This window comes from Centrocercus urophasianus, unplaced genomic scaffold (assembly GCF_019232065.1).
Source record: "Centrocercus urophasianus isolate 14NV4802_14NV808 unplaced genomic scaffold, USGS_Curo_1.0 seq_1044, whole genome shotgun sequence".
NCBI lineage: Eukaryota > Metazoa > Chordata > Aves > Galliformes > Phasianidae > Centrocercus > Centrocercus urophasianus.
Genome location: NW_024884192.1, coordinates 105 through 13,003, shown reverse-complemented (window position 1 = coordinate 13,003; position 12,899 = coordinate 105). Strand labels below are relative to the sequence as shown.

The window sequence follows — 12,899 nt, the reverse complement described above, 5'->3', positions numbered from 1 at the left end:
TTTTTCTTTTTTTTTTTTTTGTAATTCTTCTTAAATGATACTTGTAGCTGCTCATCGGAATAAATTCTGCAGCACACGAGCTGTGAGCTTTCGAGTCGCCGTCAAAGGACCGTAAGGCTTTCCTGGCTCCCTGGGCACCGCGAGGGCGGAAGGGGACGTGGGGGGGCGTCTCCGGGGCGCGAGGCCGCCGCGCGGCACGGGGACTCCTTTGGTTATCTGTCACTGAGCGAGGGACGGGGAGGGCCGGGGTCCTGCCCAGGGGGCACCGAGCCCAGCGGTGCCGGCGGCGCGGCGGAGCCGCAGCGCCCGGCCCGGGCCTCGACGGCGGGCACGGCGGCCGAGAAAGGGAGGCAAAAGGGGAGCCGACCGATCGCGCCGCGCCTCCCGCCGCCCCCCGCGCCCGATCGGCCGGGTGGAGACCGGCGCTCGCTCGCAGATCGGTGGAGAGCGGGGCGCGCGGCTTCCCGCCGATCGGCGGCGGGCGCTCCCCGGCCAACCGGAGATCGGCGCTCCGCTCCGCGCCTAGGGCGCGGGATGCGAAGGAAAGCCCGAAAGCCACCCGCACCCGCCGGGCGCGGCCCGCTCCTCGCGCCTCGCCGCGGCCGCCGACCCTTCGCCGCCGGGGCCCAGCCCCGCCGCCCGGCCCCGCCCCGCCCCGCGGGGAGCGGCCCCTTGCACACGCCGCCGCGGGGACGGCCCTGAAAGCCTCACGGTCCTGCAGTGGCGTTGCGGACATGTGCAGTACAGTGCATGGCAGTATCAGCTGAGCACAAAAACCCCTCTCCCCACCCCCCTCACCCCACAGCCGGCTAGACGTAGCCAAGACCACGTTCCAAGCTGGTCAGACATGCATGCATATTTGTGAACATTTACATAGGGCTGGCGGCCGCGCGCGGAGCCTCCCAGGCGTCGGCAACGCGGGGAGGGAGCGACCCTCCTTCCCGCCCCCCCCCTCCTCGCTAATTAATCATGCAAAATGACTCGGGCCGCACCGCCGGGACGGCCGGCGCATCGCCGGGGCGGCGCCGAGCGGCAGAAACCATCGCGAGGTCGCGGCAAAACCCCGCGCCGCGCCGCGCCGCCCGGCCCGCAGGATGAGGCGCTCGGGAGCCCGGGGGGCGAACCGGGCCTCCACACTGAGCTCCCCGCCGGGCCCGACCGCCTCGGAGTGAGCGGGGCTCGGGGCCGGGGCCGTCCTCCCGCCTGGGAAGGACACGGAGCGGTGGGGAGCGGCCCCACGTCGGCCCCGGGCCCGTCGGCACCCGGCTACGGTGCGCCCTCCGCCCTCCTCCCACCGCCGAGGGGAAGAGCGGCCACAGGACCAAAGAAACGCGACGGAAAAGGAAACGGAAGAAAAAAAAAAACCTACCCTAAAAACAAAACAAAAGAGAAACGGGGGGCGGGGGGGAAATAATAATCCCTAGCGGAGTACAAAGACCTGGAAAGTGATGGAGCGACGACAGCGTCTTTGCAGTGCGGAGGACACGGGCGGCCGCCACCAGCAAACACCATTCGGCCCCGCAGCGCTCCGAGCCACGGCGGAGGAGGAGGGCTGGCCGCAGCCCGGGCTGCTCAGCGCTCACCGCATCCGAGGAGAGGCTCTGGGGAGGGGGGTAAGCGCACGGCCGGGCCCTGGCAGCGGGCAGCGGCCCCCGCCCCTGGCCCGACGTCCTCATCCTGTAACCAATTGTGCGGCACGGCGCCCGCCCGCCTCAGTCCGCCTCCCGCTGCACCTCCGACGCATCCGCCCGGCAGATGGGGCACGTGCGGTTCGCCTGGGGGGACAAGGAGAGAAGAGGGGCGGTGAACGGGGGGTCCCGAAGCCCACCGCGGTTGGCGGCATCCGCAGCCCTATCCGCTCACCTTTAACCATTTGTCGACACACTTAGCGTGGAACTCGTGGTTGCAGGGCAGGACGCGGAGCAGCTGCCGGGCCTCGAAGTCGCTGAAGCACACAACGCACCTGGGGAGGACGGACGGATGTCAGCCCGGCCCCAGCCCCGACCCTCCCCCGACAGCCCCGCCCCCAGCCCCGCATTCGCTCACAGGGTCTGCTCGGACTGGTGGCTCTCAGGGTTGAAGCGGTAGGACGGGAGGTGCTCGATGTCTGCTTTGGTGAGTCCCCGTGGCTTGGCCTCCCCCAGCCTCTCGGCCAGGTTCAGTAACGCCTGCGGGAGATGCGGACGGCTCAGCCACGGTGGAGGCACCCCGGAACGCCAAGGTCACCCCACAGGGCAGCGGAGCCACGCACCTCGTAGTTCTCCATCTCCACGTCATCCACGTCCAGGTCCAGGCTGATTGTGGGCCCCACGGCCGTCGGCGACACGGGAAGCATAGAGCTGCATGGGGGGAGGATGGGGCCCTCAGCACGGGTGCCTCGGTGGGGACAGAAGCACCGTGACACCCCACGCCCCCCACATCCCCACCACCCCCCCAGTACTCACAGGAAATAGGGCAGGAAGCTCGGGTAGTACGGAGGGGGCGGTGGAGGGGGCGGCGGCGGGGGCAGCGCCTGCTGCAGCCGGTACCGCTGGGTGTTCAGCCGCCGGGGCATCATGTGGGGGTATGGCTGTGGGGAGAGATGAGGGCTCAGGGCCGTGCCCGCAGCTCCTGCGTCCCCCAGCATCGAGACGGGGACTTACCACGCCGAATGGCAGCTCTTGGTGCAGCGGGTCGTGGGGGAGGTAATGCAGCGGCACGGAGGGGGAGAGCGTGGGAGCATGGTGGGACGGGGGGTACGTGAAGCCGGCGATGGGGTGCTGCTCCCCTCGCAGGTCCACATCATTGTCTATCCTCTGCAGAGGCTGTAGGGGAAACTGTTAGGCTGGAAAGGGTGTCTCAGATTTCATCCACTGGCTTTAGCACGGCATTGCACCCCGTGCATCCCACCTGGGGGGCTGCACAGAGATCATACTCCCTGTTCCAGAGCCCCGTGCCTGGCTCTGCAGCACCAACACCTCCCCAACCCTACCCCGACTCACCATTCGTGGGTGCTGGGCTTGGAGAGGCACGAACTGCCCCAAGGGAGCCATGTGGGGCGGTTGGTGGGGGGGCACTGGCGGCGGGGGCGGGTGCAGGATGTAATGGTCGCTGGAGATGATTGGAGGGAACGTCTGGTAGGAGACTGGGAGCTGTTGCATGGCGCATGCCTGGATCAACTGCGGGGTTTGGAGAGAAATGTGGGTCAGGGGCACTTCTGTCTGCCCCAGAGCATCAAACAGTCCCCACACCCACAGCCCCTGTGCTCTGGGGTGGCAGCAACGCAGCCTTCAGGCAACCCATGGTCACCGCCAGGTGTCCCCTTCTCTGTCCCCACCGTGACTCACCGGGGGTGGGAGGCAGCAGAGCGGGTAGTGCTGTCCACTGAACATCACTGAGCATGCTGGGAGCTGCTGGGTGCTGCACCCAGGGATGTGCTGGCTGGTATGGATGGGGAAGCCTTGCGTCGTAACGGTTGTGACCGTGTAGGAGAGAGGGACAGGTCCCTGGTGCACCTGGGGACAAGGCACAGAGGATGTGGGCAGAGGACACAGTCCCAGCTGGGCTGTCCCCATCCTGGAGGGGCAGCAGCAGGGCAGAAAGCACCCAGCACTGGGACACGGCCAGCATAATGCAGAGCTCAACGTGAGTTTTGGACCTCGCTTTGCAACCAGCGGTCAGGGTGACATGGGCTCCCACCCCACCACCACGAGGGGACCACAGGACATATCACAGGTCCTTGTCCTAGAGCTGGCTCTGGACAACACGGTATGAGTGCAGAATCACTCTCAGCACCAGAGCTGCTCCTGCAGCACCTACCTGGTCATGAAGATCCACCATGAATGGGTTCTGGTGGGGTGGGTGAGCGGCCGGGTGCAGCATTCGTGGCGGTGTGCTGGGGAGAGCGTAGGCGCGGGGCTCATCTACAGGGATGTGCGGCTGCTGGGGGAAGGCAGGGTGCAGCTGGGTCTCATCCTGGCCCAGCAGGGTTGCCAGAGGTCGGTCGCGTCGTCCCCACTGACGCCTGGCAGGGGGGCTGCGGAGCCACCGCAGGAGAGAAACAGAGCAGGAGTGACCCCCAGGCAGGGTCAGCGCCCAGCGGTGCAATGCTCAGAGCTGGGCTCCTCATTTGGCTGCCAACGTCGAGCTCCACTTGCCCTGTGTGTGCCACCCTGTGTCCTCAGCACAGGACCCCACATGTTCCCCTGGCCATGCTCCCCACCCTGAGCTCCCCCAACCCACCAGGTGCTGGTGGCTGCCCCAGCAGGCTGTAACCCACAGTGTGTCCCAACACAGCCACGATGGCCACTGGGACTCCGTGCTGCCCCATACCTTCGCCGGAGGTGGTCAGGGCTGCTGCAGGGTCCCCCTGAGAAACGACGTTGGTTAAAAGGGGCAGAGGGAGGCCGCCTATTCACTGCCAGTTCCCATGGTCGCATTGGTGACGTCGGGAGGCGGATGAGCACGCAGGACCTCAGGCTCCAGGCAGGGCAAGACACCAGCACCTTGGATCCTGTGAGAACAACAGCAGGTCATGGTCTCTTAAGCCCCCAGGACAGCACAGGGTTGGAGCATGAACAGGAGCCCCAAATCCTCCCTGATATGGGATATGGGATAGGGGGGAGGTAGAGGTGTGGAGCTGGCTCCGGGCAGCAGCCTTACCCCAAGATGTGCTCTGCAGTGTGACCCCAGCACTGCCCAGCCTGCTGCCCAGGCACCCAGTCCCAGGCCCACCACTGCTCCTGGGGCTGGAGACAGCAGAGCATGGCCCCCATCGGGTACCCAGGCACCGTCCCTCTGCTGTGTGACCCCCCCCCATGCAAGACACAGACACTATGAGAGACAGAAGCACGTGTTTTTGGCAGAGAGAAAAGCAAGCTGGTGACTGCAGCACTGTCCTAGGTTGCTAATAGGACCTAGGTGCTCCCAGCATATCCTCAGCCAAGCAGGGTTCAGTGCTGTTGTGGGGGTGTTCTTTCCTGCAGGGCTCCTGTGTGTCTGCTCTGCACCCTCTGCAAGCTGCCAGTAGGGCACTGCTCCACTGCCCTGCACCCATGGGTGTCCCCATGTCACTGCCACGCAGCGAAGTGCCACCGCTCCACACCTGGGGCTGCTCATTGCCTGGCTCGACATCCTCCCGTGTCCCTGCAGTACAAGGTGGCACAAGTTCCAACCCAAGCAGCTCTGGCCTCAAAGCTATCCCCCCAAATCCAGCTGGAGGCCATCTCCCGGCACAGCGCCTGCTTCAGCCGTTCCTCCTGCCGCTCCACGCGCTGGCCATGCAGGCACAGGCTGAGCACAGAGCGCCCTGAGCCGGGCAGCAGCACTGCAGGAGGCTGGGGGCGTCGCCAGAAGGACAAATGGCCATGTCACATCGAGGGGACGGCCTGACACTGTGCCGAGCATCTCCTCCTACCCTCACTCCAACCTGGGATGCTGGTTCTGAATCCGAGGGCAAATCTCTCTCTTTTGGGCAAAAACAAAGCCGCCACAGCAGGAGCCCTCAGAGCAGCCCGCGCTCCCGCTGGGGTCCGACCGCTGCGGGGTCCAGAGCTGTGCGCGGTCTGTGCTCACCGCGCCGCTCCGGGCTCCCCCCCGCGTCCCCGCTTACCGCCTCCCGTTTCACCCCACGCACACCCGCGGTGCTCGGGCCCCGCGCGACCCCCGGGGTCGGCGCCCAGAGGCCGCGGCAATGGCCGGGACGCGGTGGGGGCGGACACTCGCGGCCGAGGCTCGGCGGCCACCGGGCATGGGAACAAAGTTAGTGCGCTCGGTGCCATCTGCCGGGGCCGCCCGAGGACCGCCGCCCGCACGGCCCCACGCCCCCCACCGGCTCCGGCCCAGCGCGAGCGCAGGGTCACGGCTCGGCCCCGCCGCCGCCCGAAGTGCCGCCCTCCGCGCCGCGCCCCGACGACCCCGGGGGCCGCAGCCCCCACGCACGGACCCTCCGAGCCGGGCACGGCCCCCGGAGCGCGCCGGGGCTCAACGGAGCTGTGGCTTTAAGAGCGGCCGCTCCGGGGCCATGTGCTCGGCGCCAAACAAAAGCAATAACAAAGGCGGCCCCGGGCCCCGCCGCGCCGCCCCGGGGCAGGTGCCCCCGCCGGAGACGGGGAGGTCTTCGGGGGGGCGGCGTCCACCCCCGCCCCGCTCCCGGAGCCGCTCCCTCGCCCTCCGGACTTACCTGCACTGCCGGCCGGGGCCGCGCTCCGGGAGCCGCTGCGGCGCCCCCGCCTCCTCCCGCCGCTCTTTGTTCGCCGACGCCGGGCCCGGGCCTGCCCCCCCCCCCACTCCCTCCCGGCCGGCCGGCCCCCTCCCTGCCGCCGCCGCCGTTTCCGGTGCCTCTTTGTTAACCGCGGCTTGGGGCGGGCGGGCCGTGGCTGCCGCCGCCGGGGTGCGGGTACGGGGTGCGGCCCCTTTAAGGCGCGGCGGCACGCACCGGGCCGAGGCACAACACTCGGAGGCCCCGGGGGCGCGCGCGCCTGGCGGGAGGGGAGAGGGGGAGCGAGCGGGCGGCGCGGCGCGCGCGCGACCCACGTGACCAGGCGTGTCACGCTCCGCCGCCATCTTGGAGGCGCGGGGCTGGGCCGCCACGCGGGGTAGCGCCCCCTCCCCCCCCCTCCGCCGTGCGGGAGGAGCGCTGTCATAGCAACGGTCCGCACGGAGCGGGGGCCCCGGCAGCGCGGCCCTCCCCGCGGCACCCCTCTTACCTGAGGCCTCTTCCAGGCCTCCGGCCCCTCCGCCGCTCCGGGCGGGCCGTGCGGACGGCAGATCGGCCGCCCCCGCGCTCCCGCCGCGAGGTGCGTCGATACGCAGGGAGAAACGAGGCGGTGGGCGCGGAAGCTCCGCCGCCGGCCCCGAGAACCGACACGTGTCCGCGTCCCGCTCAGGGCCTCTCCTGATGCCCGCGCCCACCGCCTGCCGGGCACGCGCGGCTCCCACGGCATCTGTGCCCGGTTTGTCTGGGGACCCCGGCAAAGCCTACTGCTTCAAGACGGCCTCTGCTCTCTGTGCCGAGTTAAATCAGCACAGAACTCGTGGGAGAACTCCTGAGAGACACCGAGCGCCCAGCCGGGAGCTGCCGGCCAGCCCATGGGCCGCGCCCCGGCACCGAGCACGAGGCGGAGCCCGCGGGCAGCGCGGCCCGAGCTGACAGCAGGCGCTGCGTCCGTGCCGAGCTGCTGCTTTACGGCACGCCGAGAAACTCCCAGGTATGAGAGCCAGCCAGCTGACAGCCCTGATGTCATGCCTGTAAAACAGCCCTCCCCTGACAGCTGGGCTTTAAAGTGCTAACAACCAAAAGGGAGATAATTAATTTGTAACGTCACCCCTTTTAAAGAAAACCTCAGAGCCATGGCGACGGTTTAACAATCCGGTAAGCTCATCATCACACTGAGCGGCAGTGCTCGGTTCTGTCCTGCCCCCGGATCCCTCCAGGCCCATCTCAAGGCCGTTTTGCCTACTCTCACCTCCTCACCCAAATCCTGGCACACACCAGCACATACAGTGGCCTCAAGGCTTCCCCAGGGTGTAGAGCAAACTCCTTCTGCCCCAACAGCTGCTCCCATGCCTTGGCGGGGGCCAGAGAGCACAGCTGTGACAGAGGTCAGACTCTGTTCAGACAGACACCCCAGGAGGGGACAGCCGAAGGGCTGATGATCACCCTCAATGTCCACTATTGGCTTCAGGAGCCAGGGACAAAGAGGGAGATGGCACCGTGCACTTTGAGCTCACTATTATTTCCTGGCAGAGATAGCAGTGCACCTTTACACGGTGGCCAGGACACAGCCTGACCCTAAGAACAGCTTAAACAGCACACAGAGGCCCACATGACAGATATCTGTACGCACGCTCCCTGCCAGCACGTTCCAGCTGCACCAGATCCCCGGCGGCCAGCAGCTATCGATGTCCTCAGGACAACGGTGGGAGAAGCAGGTGATGGAACATGGCTCTCTGGCGAGCAATGCTCATGCCCTGTGCCTGGCCAGGCCAGGTGGTTCCTGTGGCACACTGTGCGCCTGCCTGGCAGCCCCTGTGAGGACAGGGCACGCACAGGTGGCTCAGCTCACACCTGCCCTGTTCTGCCTTGGGGACACAGCAGTATACACAAACACCACTACATCATGCTGCTCCGGGTATGTGCCACCATGTAAAAGGCCACTGCTGACCGCCAGTGTGACTGCATCCTGATGTGGGCTTAAGCCTGGAGGAGCACAACAAGGAGCCCAAGTGACAGGCATTAGCCAGTGCTTCTGGGCCAGGACAAGGGCTCCTGAGTCCATTCATCTGCCCTTCACCAGGGACACCAGTGGCTCCAGCCACTGAGCAGAGTGAAACCTCCAGAGAAGCTCTCTACCTGTGAAGGCTGCATATGCCCAGCTCTTGTCACAAAGAACTGCACAGGATGAATTCGGAATCACCACAGCCCACCCTCTTCCTCACAAGAGCCAGAGGTCAGCACAACAGGAGCCTGCTTGAGCCCAGGCTCTTTGCGACACCATCTGCTGCTACAGACGTGCCACCTCCCCGGCCTCATATATAGGTCAGGTCTGCCACAGGATTAGCTGGGGCGATTGAAGCGATGTGGGGAAGACTCCCAGTGGAGGCAGGCTCTCCCCCAGCCTCTCCTGAACACTCAGCATGCCATCAGCTTCCAGACATACTCTCCCCAGCCTCTCCACCAAGTCCAGGAGAGATCCTCCCCTCCCCACCATCTGCAAAACAAGCAAGAAGAAACCGGTACCAAGCACTAAGGAGTTCCCAGCCTTCAGGGGGAGACAGCAGGAGAATTCCCACCCTACCCAAAACCCAACAGAGACCAGGTGACGTGGGACGCCCCAACATCAGCAGGTGCTGCATGGTGAGGTGCTTTCCCGCTGAGGAGAGGAGCTCCCTCCCCGCTTTGCACACCTTGGTGGAGCTGAGTTTGCTGGCAGGGGAGGCAAGGACGCCTTCGCAGCGATCGCACACCACCCACTCACACCCCCGGGCTGCCAGCACTCCCATCAAACGCCTCCAGCCACACGCGTGGAGACGCTGACATGAGGAGCGAGGAGCTGCACAGGCAGCGGAACTGATAACACCCAGTTTCCTGTCGATCTCTCTCCCACGTGGATTCTCTGATGTCTAATAGCAAGGCTGAGCTGCAGTGCAGAGGGAGAACTAGCAGTCTGTTCCTCTCCAGACCTTTGAGATAGCTGCTGCGCTGCTGATCTTAACTGAAACCAGCCAGCAAGTTCAAAGCAGAGAGAAGACTCACAAATAAACAGTAAGCTTGCGCAAGCCTTCATTTCCTCAGGACAGGAATCTGCAGACATATCTCCACCTTTCTTCATTTGCCCTAGAAACAGCTGCACGACCTAAGCAGCGTGACCAGAAGGCTGTGGTGCAGCAGCTCAGGTACCTCTGTAGCTCAGCAGCATCCAGCGAGGGGAAGCACCCTGACTCAACCCGCGGGGTGCTCCAGCCTGAGCAGCTGTCAGAAGGCGTTCAGCAGCCTGTGGTGGCCCCCTCCCATGGCCACAAGCACCATGAACCGTGCTCACCTCCATCTCCTTTCATCCTGCCACAGGCAGTCCCACAGCTCAGCTGTACATGGGTGGGGGGACAAGAGCCAGCTTCAGGCCTCCTCACTGCTTTGCCCTTCACGTTTGCACTCCATACAGCTCTGCCTTAAAGCAGAGACCCCACCTCCTCCAGGCCACAGCTACCCAAGGGAGCAGGGGTACAGCCTGCATCCCTCACCCACCACCCTCTGCAAGCATCCCACCCAGCCCCGCCTGCACACTGCGTACACTGCGCCAAGGGGCAGCGCCTCCAGACACCTCCCCACTGCTTCACCTGCTGGGCACAGGCCGGATCGCTCACACTGCCCTTCTTCTGCTGCCAGCAGCACCTGGCAAAAAGGACACAGGCAGAGCCAGGAGCCAACGGATGGCAGCAAGCAATTCAGCAAAACGAAGCGCCTCTTGAAAGCGTGGGTGACGGTCAGGAAGTTGGGTTGGGTGCTTTGTTTGCATTTTAGGAAGCCTGCAGGGACACTGACAACCTGCAACAATCATTTTCAGAAAGGAGCTCAGACAAATTCACAATTTGCAGCCACTATTTGCCCTCTTTTGTCCTTGATTCATAATTAGCCAGGGGTCTGCTTTCAAGATGCCCTGAAACAGGCACTGACCACTGCCTTAAGCACAAAGGAAGTTTGCTGCCATACCTCCCCAGTACATCACTCGCAGAAAACCCTGCGCCAGTGCCTGGGGATAGTTTTAAAAGGGAAAAAAAAACCACCATGATTTCCAAGCTGACAGCCCCTGTGCACAAAGCACGACTGTGCAGTGACAACAGAGCAGCCCGGGGCACAGGAGCTGGCTGACCTCTGCTACAGCTCTCGCCGGCAGATTTTTATTGTTCACCACTCGCCCAAAGCGCAGGCACACAGAGAAAAGCAACTAAGGCACTTGGATCAAAAAGCAAACGCAGCCGGGGAGCCGCACCGGCACAGCAGGGAAAAGGCAAGCTGCTGGAGGGAAGCAGGCTCTGCGCCTGCCTGGCCAGGAGAGGAAGGACATGAGCCAAGCCCCTTCCTGGAGACACAGCACAAGGTGCTGGAGCCTGCAGTCACCTCAAGGCAGGCTGAGCCCAGAGCAGGCAGCTCATCACATACAGCAAAGCCAGGCCCTCTGCTCTCTGTGATCAAGCTAGAACCTGCACACTGCTTCTTGGGGTAGCCAAGGGAAGCCCAGGGCTTTGTATCTGTCTCTGGTCATCACTGGAAAATAAGGCTCCCTGAGATGCACGCTGTGGGCAGTGCTCCCCTCACTCCTGCCTTGCACACAGCCAAGCAGGGAGCCCTCCTAAAGCACCCCACTCTAGGACATCTGGTTGAGCAAATCCACCGGCCAACCTTTCCTCTAGCACAAGGCAGGTGACAAACCACATTTCTACAGCTGGCCCTGAGCAGGGAGCCAAGGGACGGCGGGAAGACGCCATGTGCCAGCAACCCGCTTCAGAGATGAAAACCCAACAGCATCAAAAAGCTCCGCGCTTTGCTGCCGACAGCCAGTGCTGGCTGCCCAGCCGTGCCCCGCGGCCAGGCTCACGTGACTGCAAAGTGGATGCACACGTAGGAGTGGCTGTAGTGACAGCATTACCGCTTGTGTCGGACACACATCTAAGCCCAGCAAATCCCAGCGCTCTGCAGCGCTCATTTACAAACCCCACACGCTCTGCGCAGGTACACAGGCTTCAGCAAGAGCTCAGTGCCCATGCCCTGGTGGGGACACCCAGGGAACAGTGAACGTGTGCCTCTGGGACCCTCTGATGCCCAAGGATGAGCCTGTGCCATGCCTGGGGCAGGGAGAGCCCTTGCTCGAGCCAGGAGCCCACCCTGTGACACTGCCACTCCACGATGTCAGTGTGCTCCTGCTCCATGGATACACACATGGAAGTGGGGATACCTGATGGGATCAGCAGGACCTCACCCCATCCTGCTCTGCTTCCCATGGCTTTGTTTCACACCAAGCCTCTGAAGCAGGACTTTACCAACAGCGCACACCTGGACGTAATGCCACGAGCCAAAGGCGAGGTCCTACCTGCTGGCTGTTACTTCATTCTTCTAACAGGTCCATAAAACAGGGATAATTAAATCTCTCCTAAACTCTATTCCATTTAAAATAAAAATCTATAGTCCCTATTTCATTAGCTGGCTCTGGGTTTTACAGCTTGATCAATTCCCCTCACAGAGCCCCGGTCCCAGGCAGGCAGACACAAACACGCAGCGAACAGCTTCCACTGTGCAAATCAATGGGGATTTGCAAAGTCTCCTCTCTCAGCTCTTTGTTCTGCACTTGCTGAGCAGGAGCCGCGCAGCACATCAGGTAGGGGTTGTGTGCTGCACTGCCTGTGGGAACAGCGCTTCCAGGAGCCAGATGGGGCACGTGGCGGTGCTCCCTCCAGCAAGGGGACAACCAGCAGGGGCCCCACAAACACGGCCCCAGCCCCAAAGGCAAGGCAACCTTGTGGACAGCACCACTCCTCTCCCAACACGGCCAAGTAAGACAAGGCCCAGCTCCAGCAGCCAGGCAGAAGCAGCAGCTGCTCTCACCTCTCCTGCAAGAAGCGGAAGAAGCCGAGCACTGGGAGCTGAGCACTCAGCTCACCATTTCCTGCCCTTCCTGCCCACCCTCCCCCCCCATCACCGTGCCACAGCCAGAGCAGCCAGGGCTCCAGATGGCTCCACCGCCCCACAAACCGCTCCCGTGGGCACAGCAGGGAGCTGCTGGCGGCCAGCAGCAGATGGAGGGACCTCAGCGGGAGCCGCACAGACAGCACCCGCCTCCCACCCCACACACCCGGGCAAAGGATGCCGTCCTGCTGTCCCCACGGGCTGCAGGAATCCGTTTATCCGAGCACAGGGACGAGCCAGGCTGCAGCTCACCATCACCTGAGGTCGGTGGAGCAGAGCCGGGCTCCCGCTGCCCGGCCGCCTTCAAAGCAAACACCCAAAGGTGACAAACAAAGGCACCCGGCAGGCACTCCGCATTAGCAGTATTTTTAGACGCCGCTCTGGAGCCGGCCTTATTATTTTCATTGCAACGTGCATAATTACCCACCATGCACCGCAGTGACATCAGGCAGCAGCCCGCTCCCCTCCACAGCCGCCGCGGCCGCTCCTCCTCCTGCTGCTGCTGCTGCTGCTGCTACCGCCGCTCCCCGGGGCTCCGGCCTCAGCCCACGCACAGCACCGGCACATGGGAGCCGCGCACTTCGGGGCTGTGGAGCCCCGGGCCGGTGCCGAGGCAGCTTCAGGCGCCGGCACGGGGAGCAGGGCCGCGCACGGCTCGCGGTCGGCGCGCAGCTGGACCGGGCGATGCCGGAACGCGGCGATGCCGCTCAGGGCCGCGGGCACCCCGCACGGTCCCCGG

At 64.3% G+C, this 12,899-nt stretch overlaps 1 protein-coding gene across 5 annotated transcripts; it reads right to left on the bottom strand.

Moving 5' to 3' along the window:
* Nucleotides 1-1,115: 1,115 nt before the first annotated feature.
* RNF44 (ring finger protein 44) lies at nucleotides 1,116-12,667 on the bottom strand. Of its 5 annotated transcripts, none has more exons than XM_042831838.1 (11): nucleotides 12,588-12,667; nucleotides 4,312-4,492; nucleotides 3,799-4,015; nucleotides 3,327-3,494; nucleotides 2,982-3,158; nucleotides 2,643-2,804; nucleotides 2,445-2,569; nucleotides 2,252-2,339; nucleotides 2,047-2,168; nucleotides 1,864-1,963; nucleotides 1,116-1,775 (listed from the first exon to the last, which is right to left on the bottom strand). In XM_042831838.1, exons 2-11 carry the CDS (start codon nucleotides 4,416-4,418, stop codon nucleotides 1,713-1,715), a joined length of 1,329 nt encoding a protein of 442 aa, XP_042687772.1. In that variant the 5' UTR covers nucleotides 4,419-4,492; nucleotides 12,588-12,667; the 3' UTR covers nucleotides 1,116-1,712. The 5 variants fall into 5 exon arrangements, with proteins under 5 accessions (XP_042687772.1, XP_042687776.1, XP_042687783.1 ...); XM_042831842.1 differs by lacking the exon at nucleotides 12,588-12,667 and adding an exon at nucleotides 6,687-6,723; XM_042831849.1 differs by lacking the exon at nucleotides 12,588-12,667 and adding an exon at nucleotides 6,161-6,177.
* Nucleotides 12,668-12,899: the final 232 nt, after the last annotated feature.